Source organism: Trachinotus anak, unplaced genomic scaffold (assembly GCF_046630095.1).
Source record: "Trachinotus anak isolate AG129_WGS33_773 ecotype Australia unplaced genomic scaffold, CSIRO_AGI_Tana_v1 ptg000016l, whole genome shotgun sequence".
Taxonomy (NCBI): Eukaryota; Metazoa; Chordata; class Actinopteri; order Carangiformes; family Carangidae; genus Trachinotus; species Trachinotus anak.
The window spans coordinates 20,608,862-20,621,130 of record NW_027273867.1 but is presented as its reverse complement, the minus strand read 5'-3'; the positions used below and the strand labels follow the sequence as shown (position 1 = coordinate 20,621,130).

At 42.9% G+C, this 12,269-nt stretch overlaps 2 protein-coding genes across 2 annotated transcripts; both read left to right on the top strand.

The window, feature by feature from the left end:
* Positions 1-12: 12 nt before the first annotated feature.
* Positions 13-8,270, top strand: LOC139633511 (lysine-specific histone demethylase 2). The gene is made up of 21 exons (XM_071499204.1): positions 13-196; positions 475-617; positions 824-945; positions 1,043-1,132; positions 1,346-1,457; positions 1,566-1,679; positions 1,759-1,797; positions 1,890-2,082; positions 2,276-2,460; positions 2,635-2,805; positions 2,936-3,010; positions 3,100-3,234; positions 3,675-3,846; positions 4,032-4,159; positions 4,618-4,749; positions 4,861-4,935; positions 5,088-5,204; positions 5,304-5,429; positions 5,680-5,802; positions 6,356-6,508; positions 7,049-8,270. The coding sequence occupies exons 1-21, from the start codon at positions 181-183 to the stop codon at positions 7,130-7,132; spliced, it is 2,505 nt and encodes an 834-aa protein (XP_071355305.1). The 5' UTR covers positions 13-180; the 3' UTR covers positions 7,133-8,270.
* A 2,434-nt stretch (positions 8,271-10,704) lies between these two features.
* On the top strand, positions 10,705-11,714 carry LOC139634268 (free fatty acid receptor 3-like). Its single transcript, XM_071500626.1, has one exon. The coding sequence runs from the start codon at positions 10,719-10,721 to the stop codon at positions 11,712-11,714; it is 996 nt and encodes a 331-aa protein (XP_071356727.1). The 5' UTR covers positions 10,705-10,718.
* The last annotated feature ends 555 nt before the right edge of the window (positions 11,715-12,269 follow it).

Here is a 12,269-nt window from a genome sequence, read left to right as displayed (position 1 = left end):
CCTCTTCAAAACAGGAAGTGGTGTTCTGGTAACAGCGGCGCATTGACACCCCCTCCTCCCACAACAATAAAAGGGAGACGGATTGAACAATTAAAAAAAAAAAAAAAAAACCCCCCGTCTGAGAAGCTCACACAAACGTCAATACATTCCTGGGTGTTTAAAGTGGCACCGCAGGCGGCCATGCTGTCGGACGCAGGTCAGTGTTTATAAGGCGCTGCTGCTCTTTGCTACATGCTAAATGTGACAGACTGACACTGTTTGTTTAGTTTAAAAGCCTCGATAATGCGCTCGTTTGTCGCCACCTCCTCTGCGTTTACATGCTAATTTAAAACGTTGCTCGTCTGCCCTGGTCGACCTGTGATGAGTGTCGTTAGCTGTATACACATGAATATAATGGTTAGGCCCTCGCTTGAACTGAGCTGCTCTGCATTGTGTCTAAAGTGCTGGGGACATATTGTTGTCATTAATGTTTAGACTATTCTGGGAACGCCTCTGGTGCTCGGCGAGCCAAGAAGAGGAGCTCCGGGGAGTCGCCGGGGGACGGCCAGACCCTGCGCTCCTCCGGGAGGCAGATCAACGTCCGGGTGAAGCGCACCAACAACCCTCCACCTGGGCAGGTGAAACTGCATCAAGCATGTTCAGCCTGTTTTCCTGTTGTGTCTCGTATTTATTTCCTCCTCTTCATCCCTATGTCCCACTGTTCTATACTTAATCCCATTTATGTTAGAGAGTGACACCTTTATCAAACCTTTAATTGAAATTACTGCACAAATAAAGATGAGTCGAGCTGCTCGAAAACGACACTCTGGACACTCTCTTCTAGAGCAAAAGAAAAGCCACAGACACAGAGGAGGAAGACGATCAGTCTGAGAAGAAGTACAGAAAGTGTGAGAAGGCTGGATGCTCTGCCACGTACCCTGTTTGTTTTGCAAGCGCATCTGAAAGGTAGCATGTCTCTTAGTGTAAGAGAAACAAGGGCTTCACTGACTTACATCCTTGTAGATACTGACTGATAGATTGTAATTCTTCTGTCTCTTCTCAGGTGTGCTAAAAATGGATACACATCTCGCTGGTATCATCTGTCATGTGGTGAACATTTTTGCAATGAATGTTTCGATCATTACTACAGAAGGTAATCTGGACAAAGGCACATAATACAATACAGCACAGTACCACATCTATGGAAATAATTTCTGCATGGTGCTTATTTATTGAAGTGTTGCTGCTTCAAGAATATAACGCAGATATGTTAGTGTTTAGTATCTCATAAATCTAATCATAGTAACCCTTTATCAAGATAAATGACCAAATATAGACTCTTTTGTTTTCTTTTTTCCCATGTCAGTCACAAAGATGGCTACGAGACCTTTGCATCATGGAAGAAGGTGTGGACTAGTAATGGGAAAAGTGAGCCCAGTCTTAAAGCATTCATGGCAGATCAGCAGCTGCCATTCTGGGTACGTGCTGTCAGGTTTTCCTGGTTCCTGTTAAACGTCTGACTGTGGTTATACTAAATTCTCCGTGTCATAAATACCAGAATATTCATTTTCACATGTTCCTCTCAGGTTCAATGCGCCAAGCCGGACTGTAGGAAGTGGCGTCAGCTGACCAAGGAGATCCAACTCACTGCTTCCCTAGCAGCGACATATCGCTGTGGGATGAAGTTCAACAACATAAAGGTAAACAGGAAATTGACAAACACGCCATTCATTAAGTGACATTTCTTTTGTGATGATAATCTTGTTTGTTTCCCTACAGAGTGAGGGTCCGGACCAGTGCTCCCAACCAGAGGACTTGGTAAGCTGTTGATATATGTTAGCAGGGTTACCATTGAAAGACATTGCAATAATTTGCATCCTGTTTAACCCCAAGCTGTTGTATTCTCACAGAGAGTGGCTGAGGTGACCGACAGCTGGTGGCATTCAATGCTGATTTTGCCGCCACTGTTTAAAGAAAGTCCAGCCAGCCCCTTCCTTGCTGCCTACTACCCCGACTGTGTGGGTATGAGTCCATCGGGCTCTCCCAGCAATGTGTCTCTGACTGAGCTGAGGGGAGATCACTGCAGAGCTGTTCAGCCACAAAGTAAGTCTGTAGGTGCGGGAGAAATGCAACAGTTGAGCAGCTACTATTTGTTGCACTGTGATATACAGATATCTACTATATGTACAGAGAGATACGTGGGACTCATGAACCAGGGAGATGCTTGGTCAGCCTTCCATGTGGAGATTTCAATCCAAACTACAGTAATGTGGTTTTGCATAACTGTATCCCTCAGTTCCAGGTCTGTGTCCGTACTTCCAGCCCTTCTACCAGCCCAATGAGTGTGGCAAGGCTCTGTGTGTGCGGCCGGATATGATGGAGCTGGATGAGCTGTACGAGTTTCCAGAATTTTCCCGTGATCCCACCATGTATTTGGCTTTGCGTAACCTTATTCTGGCCTCCTGGCACAAGAACTGCAAGGTACACTGCACACTTCTGCCAACAGTGACCATCAAACATGATCTGTTTTTCATGTTTGAACCAGGAACAAAAAATCTTTCTTGTGTTTGTCTACCTTTGAATATGTTTAAAAGAAAAAAAAAAGGATTTAAGACAAGCAGCCAGTGACAATAATAAATCTATTTTTTTCTAAAGGAGATGCTGACTTCTCAGAAATGTGCACAGCACATCATTGTGCGGGGGTTGGTACGGGTACGCTGTGTGCAGGAGATGGACCGGGTGCTCAACTTTATGACCAGGAAGGGTCTGATCAACACGGGTGTTCTGGCAGTCAAACAGCCTCTGCTCCCAGAAAGATACCACTCTGTGAGTGTCCTCATCTTCACTTCATCTTGACACAACAGCACATATTTATAGCTTTATGTTAAAATACATTTATGTTAAATAATAATTTGGTTAGTGCTTATGGTATTCCAACATTTAATCATTTTTGCAGAAGAACGTTGTCGTCATCGGTGCTGGGGCTTCAGGTCTGGCTGCTGCACGGCAGCTGCAAAACTTTGGCACTCAGGTTAAAATACTTAGATCCCATTGCACGTCGTCCCTGGCCTCATATGTCTGAGCTGTCCCGTAACACTCTTCATTTCCACTGATGTACAGGTGGTGGTGCTTGAGGCAAGGGACAGAATTGGAGGTCGAGTGTGGGATGATACTTCTCTGGGCGTCACTGTCGGTCGAGGAGCTCAGATTGTCAATGGCTGTGTAAACAACCCCATCGCCCTGATGTGTGAACAGGTACGAATTAATGTGCTAAAATCTATTATGATTACACCAAAGGTACTGAACCGATTTGCACTGTACCTGGTGGGTTGATGGTGCATGGGCCAGGAAAGAGCCCATTAAATCTTGGGGCCGATCCATATCATTTATTATGAAGTTGAATTTTTTTCTCTTAAGTCTGGTGTATGTTGTAAGACACTGGCCTTGGTCTGCCCTCTCTGAGTGCACTTCTAGTTTTTATGCCTCTGTGGCGGTGACAGCCCGGGCCAGAGACATTATGTTTTCAGGTTGTCCGTCTTTCCCATTTGTGTGAGTGCACTGAGACTCAAGGAACTGATTTGGTGGTCAAAGATCAAGGTTACTGTATTTATTATCTGCTAAATAAAGCACACTATTTTGTGCTACCCTTTTATAGGATCTGAAATATGCGTTCCTTCTTCACTCCTCTGTTGCAGATGGGCATCAAGATGCACAAGCTGGGAGAGCGGTGTGACCTCTTTCAGGAGGGAGGACAGGTGACTGACCCGGCCATCGACAAACGCATGGACTTCCACTTTAACGCCATCCTGGACGTGGTGTCAGAATGGAGGAAGGACAAGTCACAGAACCAGGACATGCCGCTGGGAGGTGCTGAACTGTTATCGTCAAATACAACATAATTGTTTTAAGCAAAAGTGTGAAGTTCAGTAGTGTCACTTTCCAAATGGAACCAACAGCATTCATATATTATTATAGACTAATGTAGTATTTACTATCGCACTTCTATAGGTTCACAGAAGTTGGTCATGTATCTATGCATTTTATTTCTACAGAAAAAGTCCAGGAAGTGAAGAAGAACTTTCTGCAGGAGTCTGGGATCCAGTTCAGTGAGCTGGAGGAGAAAGTGCTCCAGTTTCACCTCAGCAACCTCGAGTATGCCTGTGGAAGCACGTTAGACCAGGTCTGGAAAACTCAAAACTTTAAACGGCTGCTGTGTTTCTCTGCTGTGTCCGGGTCTGCTTTGAATAATTCCTATTAGAGAGTTATAGATAATAAACAGAAAGTCAGTTGCCATCAGATTTATGTGTTTTGATGGACAGAAAGTTCATTCTGCTTTGTTGTAAAGAAAACTAAATTTGTGTTTCTCCATGTCGGCTTAGTGAAGCATTGACCAAAGAAGAAGATAATAATATTGTGTGTGTGTGTGTGTGTGTGTGTGTGTGTGTGTGTGTGTGTGTGTGTGTGTGTGTGTGTGTATGTGTGTATGTATATATTATTGCATGTGTCTGTGTTTTTGCACTGGAAAATCACTTAGTCTGTCTTTGATCTGTAAGGGACATTTTGTTTATGTGGGTTTTCATATATTTAGGTTATAAAGATGTTTTTAAGTATGTTTATTATTTTTTTGTTTGTCTGTAGGTATCAGCAAGATCCTGGGACCACAATGAGTTTTTTGCCCAATTCTCAGGAGACCACACTCTACTCACCAAGGGCTACTCTGTTTTACTCCACAAACTGGCCGAGGGCCTCGACATCCGCACAAAGTGTCCGGTTTGTCTGGTTTTCAGTTTTTTAATTCCAGATTTTTACCTTGCTTTTACCTTTACTGCTTAGATAAATTTCATTGTGAAAATATTAAATGTATTTTTTTTTTTGTTTTAGGTTCAGGCCATTGACTACTCAGGGGATGTTGTCAAAGTTACCTCCTCCAATGGATCCCAGTGGACAGCACAGAAGGTGAAAACATGATAACACAAGTGTTATGAGGTGGACTCATAACACTTGTGATACTGTATGTTCTCCATCATCCACATCGACTTTATCCTACAAAATGTGACCTTTCAGAGGATTTTTACTGTTTTACTTAAACATCCTTTCCTCTTTTTTAGGTTCTTGTTACAGTCCCGTTGACTTTACTTCAGAAGAACTTGATTCAGTTCAACCCTCCCCTTCCTGAAAGGAAACTGAAAGCAATCCACAGTCTGGGAGCTGGTATCATAGAAAAGGTAATAACTGTTTTGATGTGTCAGTTTGCCAAATTCTTATCCGTAAGGGCAAGTTCCTTTTGCAAGTAAATGATAAAATATCTGTACTTCGATCTGCAGATTGCTCTTCAGTTCCCGTACAGATTCTGGGACAACAAAATCCAAGGGGCAGACTACTTTGGTCACATCCCACCAGCTCCTGACAAGAGAGGCATGTTCAGTGTCTTCTATGACATGGATCCACAGGTTTGTTTCTCTCCTTTCACTCTCAAGACTGAGACACAAACAATATCTTACTGCTCAGTACTAATTAAATACTGTTCTGACTAAAAAGAGATCCATTCCTGTCATGGAAAAGAAGAATTTGGAACCATCTGTGTTAGAGTACAAACACGGATATAAAGCAGTCAGAGGGGAGTTGGATGTAATTGGCATCTTACCAAGTTTTGAGGGTCGTTAGTTGCTTAAAGCTGTTTTTGTGTGCACGTATTTGCAGGGAAAGCAGGCCGTCCTCATGTCAGTTATCACTGGTGATGCTGTGCCTGCAGTTCGGGACATGGAGGACAAGGAGGTGGTAGACGAGTGCGTTAAGGTTCTGCGGGAACTTTTCAAGGAACAGGTAATGCTGTCACGTTCTGCAAAGACCACTCACACTATCAGTGTCATTTTTGAGTTGTTGCTGACACTTGAATTTAAGATAACTGATGGGTGCAACAGTGCATCATGACAGATTACCAGCTGACAATAAAATCATCTGTTTCCCACTATGGAGCCCCTGTAAGTAAACTCAGAAATAAATCGGGAGGTAAAAGATTTGCGAAGAGGTGTAATTTAGACAGACATTTGTTTTTTTATGCACCTTTCTGTATATGAGGAGATAATAACAGAATTATTCTTTGTAATTTACTGCTGCATGTTTGATTTGATGTTAGTATGGAAACCCTGCCCTAATAGTTTCCTCCACTGAAATGTAAGTAAAGCTCCTGAGTTTCCTCGGTTCCAGAAAAAGTTCATGTGGTGGAAAAGGTCACGATGGTGTGGCGACAGCAAATTCACTTAAAACCCTTCAGAAATGCACTGGTCACTTGCTATGAACGACAGATCCATCCATTACTTTAATCCTCAGTTTTATAGATTTACTACTGATTTTTTTTTCCTGTCACCCCTGATAGGAGGTCCCAGAGCCAGTGCATTTCTTTGTCTCACATTGGAGCAAAGACATATGGTCCCAGATGTCCTACAGTTTCGTGAAGACAGGGGGCAGCGGAGAGGCCTATGACATCCTTGCTGAAGACGTACAGGGGAAACTGTTCTTTGCTGGAGAGGTGAAACCACTTCTCTCATTTTTGCTAAATGCACCTTGAAATTTCTGTTTGTATAAAGTGGTAAAGTGAGAGTTAAGTTGTTCATTAGCACTTGACAACATTGTTGAAGCTGCACTTCCCACAGGTTTGTCATGTGTGCAACTGTTTTTAGCAGTTTTTTTTGTGTACCAAGAGTTTTCTAGAAAAGATCTTTCAGATCCGTTTAAGACACACACACAAACAAATAAATAAAACTGAATGTATAGGAAAAATTTTGTTAACGATGACTCAGGTTCATTGCATGTCCCAGAGCCATGCTGGTGAGCCAGCGCGCACAACACCAGGGCTCTGGAACTATCTCACCTAAATTTTAGGAAGTCGTTCTTAATATCATCAATTACACTTTTGCTTTTCCTGCTGTGACATTTCAAAATGTCTGCTGTGAAAAAGGTCACTACAAACATACCACTATACTGCAGACATTTGAAGTGATAGATACTTTTACTGTTCTCATAATATTTCCTTTTTGATTGATTTATTGTCACCGTCGTTTGTTACCAGGCCACCAACAGACACTTCCCTCAGACTGTGACAGGAGCCTACCTCAGCGGGGTCCGAGAGGCCAGCAAGATGGCTGCTATGTAAACTGTTATTCCCAGAGCACTCTAAAACACCAGCATGGACCCACGGGTTGTCACCGAGCAACAGACCGTTAAGCAACTCGGACTGCGCTACCTTAGTTGCTCCACTTGAAAATGACGTTTCACTATACTGTGATGTGTCTGATCAGCACGACGGTTGGTCACTTTCCAAAAGCGGGGTCAAGTAGAGCTCTCCAGGACCCGGCTCTACATATTTAACACGAGAGAGGTTATTTATATCAAAAATCAAGCGGGCAAAGTGGTTTTTGTTGGCGACAAGATGCAAAAAACGCCATAGCACGGGCTGAATAATGGATAATCCCTGTGCTGTGTGCTGGAAAGCAGAATGATGTTATCTTGAATTTGGTTAATGATTGGTGTACTTAGCACGTCTGTGGTGAAATGGTCTGAAATGAGGCTGCATGAAACATTGGTAAACTCTCAGTCGCCTAATCATGAATGAAACATTAAAATTTCATCTCCAGGGATCAAGTTATAAGTGATGATATATTATTATTTAAGAATATCTTCTTTGAGAGTTACCTACCAATGTTTTATACAACTGTAATGAATTTGCATTGTATTACATGTGATTAATGTGTTGGTACAAGCGGTGTAGTGAAATGGAGGAAAGGTTAGATATATACTGTTAGTCCTTCTGCGATAGCACTTTTGATTTAGAACAACTATTAAAAAAAGAAATGAATAGTTCACGTGTACGCCAAGTTGGATTCCCCTTGTGCTTGAGAATGATCACAAGACTCCAGATTGTCCCCTTACTGTCTCAGGGATTTGATCAGGATTACACCACCTTGTAGAAAATGACAGAATAAAATGACATGATTGGAGAATTTCGAAGATCGTTGTCAAAGAAGTAACACAACCAACCAAAGGAGGGAAAATATCCACCATATTTCTCTTGTATTAGTTCCTGAACAGTTAAGTTCCTGAGGTTTGGGGGTAACAGCACAACAATGTCCTCACTCTCTTTGATTAATGTTGACTAATGATGCTTTACATGTAGAGTCATATCTCTGTGTGAGTCAGTACATCTAGGTGATCACGTCCTGTTTGTCTGACATTACATTGCTTGAGTATTTATCTTGTATGTGTGTAATAAACTGAGCTGTCAACTGCCTCTATCAGCTGATTGGGTGTGGATGAACATGTGGATCCTTGTTTTTCTCCTTAGTTTCTCAAATTAGCCTTATCATATTTATGGATGAAGTTTTATATCAGACTTACTATATTGTAAAATAGACTTTAATAGGTTGACTTTCCACTACAGAGTATTATACCGACCACACATATGAGTAAAGTTGAGTATAATTGCATTTTCACATGAACACAAGTTTGAGACACTTGTACTTAACTTTTAAGTGCATGTCCCTAAGTACTGGCACATTTCAGAAGGCAGTATGTACATTTTCAGTGGTGTGGTAGTATATTTCCTTAAGTACTGTACATGAATTTTGAGGTACTGGTACTTGATAAATGGACTGCATATATAGCGCTTCTCTAGTCTTTTCTCACGCTTTACAATGTAAGCCCCATTGACCCATTCTCTGAATGTGAATATGAAAAATCTGAAATCTGCGCCCGATAACTGGGTATTTTGTGTTATGTTAACTTATTTAATTATTTAGTCTTTGAGGATGAAATGTCAAACAGCTTTTCAATTTTCTTTTTAACATGGTCACAGAGAGCCCACAAGTATGTGAAAATGAAAATCCAAATGATCGACACTGTCTTTTTAATTTAATGAAAGGTTGTGGTTGTAAAGAAGAGATTTGTTTGTTAAAAGAGGCTATGAACGAATGATCAGTGATCATTGAGGTTAAACAAAGACACTGTAAAGGAAGAAATGGTTTTGTCAACATGTGTGTACTGATACAGAGCAGAAAACTGTACAACTCTGCACTCAGAAGTTCCCACAGAGTGAGACAATCAAAATTAGTACTTCTCAATGTCACACTGGGAAAGTTGTGCACTGAGTTTGACAGTTTTCTGCTCTGTATTTGTACACAGACATCCACAAGAGCATTTCTTCTTTCACAGTGTTCAGCCTCACCACTGATCATTTTTTCAGTTTTGTTCAGTCCCTTTTTTTTTTTTTTTTTACCAAATACCAGTCTTTTTGACACAACCACAACTTTTTTCACATGCACTAGCTTGAAATGTCTCATGTGAATTTATTTCACAGGTTTACAAAGGTTGATTTACAACTACAAACATTGGAATTATTAGTAAACATTACTTTACAAGCTCAAAATCATTTTGATGCTAATTTGAGCCTATATGGTGTCGGGGCCGTCTGCCCGATTGCTGGGCGCAGGGCCCCCTGGGGTCGAGCCAGCCGCCTCTGCGACCCCACCACTTTTCCCTCTCTTGGGCTTGGACCGTTGTTGGCACATGATCAGCTCTGTGTTGCAGGGCTCTGATTTCTCCGAGCTTGTGTTCTAGCGGGTGGTGAGAGTCAAAGAGCAGGTACTGGTCTGTGTGTGTGGGTTTCCTGTGCATTTGAATGTGGAGGCTCCTGGCATCTTGTATGGCACAGTTTATAAATACCTAGGTGGCAATTTGCTTCTGGCATCCTTTCATGCAAACTTGCTGTTTCTGTCCACTGAGTTGATGTGCTCCGTGAAGCCCTGTTATGCATGAGGTCAAATGGATTTACTATCTAAATTTGAAAACAAGTTTTGTAGAGTAGAGTCGTTTTGCACTGAAGACAGACAAAGTCTCTATCCTCTATTGTATGATGCTGTAACTGATGCAACTTTCTCTTTGTCTCTCTTAAGGCCCTTCACACAAAAAGTTAATACGCCACTTTCTCACCTACATCATGCCGAGTTTTGAGCAGTTGCTGGGAGATGATGTTTGCAGAGTGTAGAGAACAGAGACCGTGTCCAGAGGCTTATTAAATTTCCGCTACTGAAGGTGAGATAGCAGGACATGCATATTAAGTGCAGCGCTGTGATTCTGATCAAACAGTCTGCTTCCAGGAGCTGTAGCATGCTGCCGGAGTGCTGCAGCGCCAGGGAGGACAGCTGCACAGGGATGCGGAGCCGGGTTTTTCAGGTTTGACGGAGGTGAGTCAATCACACTTTTTACTCATTATTGTCAACAAATCCTGTGAAAATACCAAAAGTGACCGATAATCTATTCTACAAGCAATTCAGTCTGATGTAGCTCATACGGCTCTGATAGTCCTCTGTGTATAAAAACACATAAATGAGTCACTGTTGCACTGGGTCACACATTTATTTATTTTAAAAATGAAACCACACATTTGTGTCCTATTTTTAAAGATGTTTTAGAGATTATGTTTCCAATAGGAACCAATGGGTTTGGTGCTTCATGACAATTCATCTAATAGTTGTTGAGACATTTCAGCCTGAACATGTGGTGAGCTGATGGACATGGACACGTCTACGGAGGCATGTGGCTGAAGATGAGACCAAACTGTAGAAATTCCCCTGATAATTACTAAGTTCTCAGCTTTGCTTTAATTCTTTGCTTTTATGAATAATGATTCATGTTTTCTTCCGTCCAGTGTCTAAGAGAGCCTGTCCCCGCTGTGAGCAGACACCATGTTGTACAGTCACCTGTTGCTTTCTGTCTACATCGTCACCTTCCTGATGGGGGTCCCTGCCAACATCCTGGCGTTCTGCACCTTCTGCCGCAAGGTGCACCGCAAGGCAACCCCGATAGACATCCTCCTCCTCAACCTCACCATCTCCGACCTCATCTTCCTGGCTTTCCTGCCCTTTAAAATGAAGGAGGCCTCGGACGACATGGCCTGGCTGCTGCCCTTCCCCCTGTGCCCCTTCACTGGTTTTCTGTTCTACGTCACCATCTACAACAGCACCCTGCTCCTCACGGCTGTGAGTGTGGAGCGTTACCTGGGCGTTGCCTACCCCCTCAGGTACTCCCTGTGCCGCAGGCCCCGCTACGCTGTGCTGGCCAGCATCGTGTTCTGGGTGGTGACCTCTCTGAACCTCAGCATCGTCTACATCATACCCTACGCCCAGTGGAGCAAAGGTACAGACAGTGACAGCAACAACGGCAGCACCACCAGCAGACATGCCCCTCCTCCACCCACCTGCTACCTGAATTTCACGAAGGACGAGCTCAAGATCCTGCTGCCAGTCCGCCTGGAGCTCTTCCTCGTACTCTTCTGCATCCCCTTCTTCATCTGCTGCTTCTGCTACGTCAACTTCATCCTCATCCTGTCACGTCTTCCAAACATCGGCAGGCGGCGGAGGCTGCGTGCCATAGGTCTGGCGTTTGGCACACTGATAGTATTCGCTATCTGTTTTGGGCCTTACAACGCCTCCCACGTGGTGGGGTTCGTCCGCAGGGAGAGCGAGGAGTGGAGGAACGTAGCGTTGCTCTCCAGCACCTTCAACGCCTGCCTGGATCCATTTATCTTCTACTTCTCCTCAGCAGCGGTCAGGAGCATGTTAAATCACTGCTTCAGGAGCGTCAGAGCGAAGCTGCACATTCTGAGGTGTGGAGGGTCTCCTCACGGTCCACACCAGAGACCCGCCAAGAGCGAGAGGTTCAAGGAGGCAGCTCCTTCTTGAAGGAAGAAATTATACAAATGAGTTTTTGAAGGGCAGAGTAGGGATTTGTTATTCCAGGCTTACAAAGGAAAGAGGCTCAGGGCAAATTTTAGATAAACTAGTCACTGTGGCGAACAGACAAGTTAGTGATCTTTGCTCCAGAGCTTAGAAGAGATGCAATAAACGCTTCAGTGTGCAAGTTTATTTTTCAGTTATTTATCAGCTGATTCTGTTTTAGTAAATTTTGTGGTGTCAGCACTGGCCAAATTTTCATGTTCATTATTATGATGTCATTTTGCTACCATCTTGAAAAAAGACATAAAATAATAGTTTCATTGTCTTTATTGAGACTGACAGTTGATAATATATGATTGTGTTTTTTGTTTTTTGTTTTTTTACCTTGCAGTACGATGTTAAGTTTGCTGCTGCAAAGTGTTTTAAATCATGAATAGAGGGTCAGCACTACTGTATAGTGGGTGTCCGCTTCATAAGAAGCCTTTGCATCTGCAGAAATGATCTCCAACCTTTTTCCAAACCAAACCATCACAGAAGAGGCCAGAACGCCTTCATCTATGA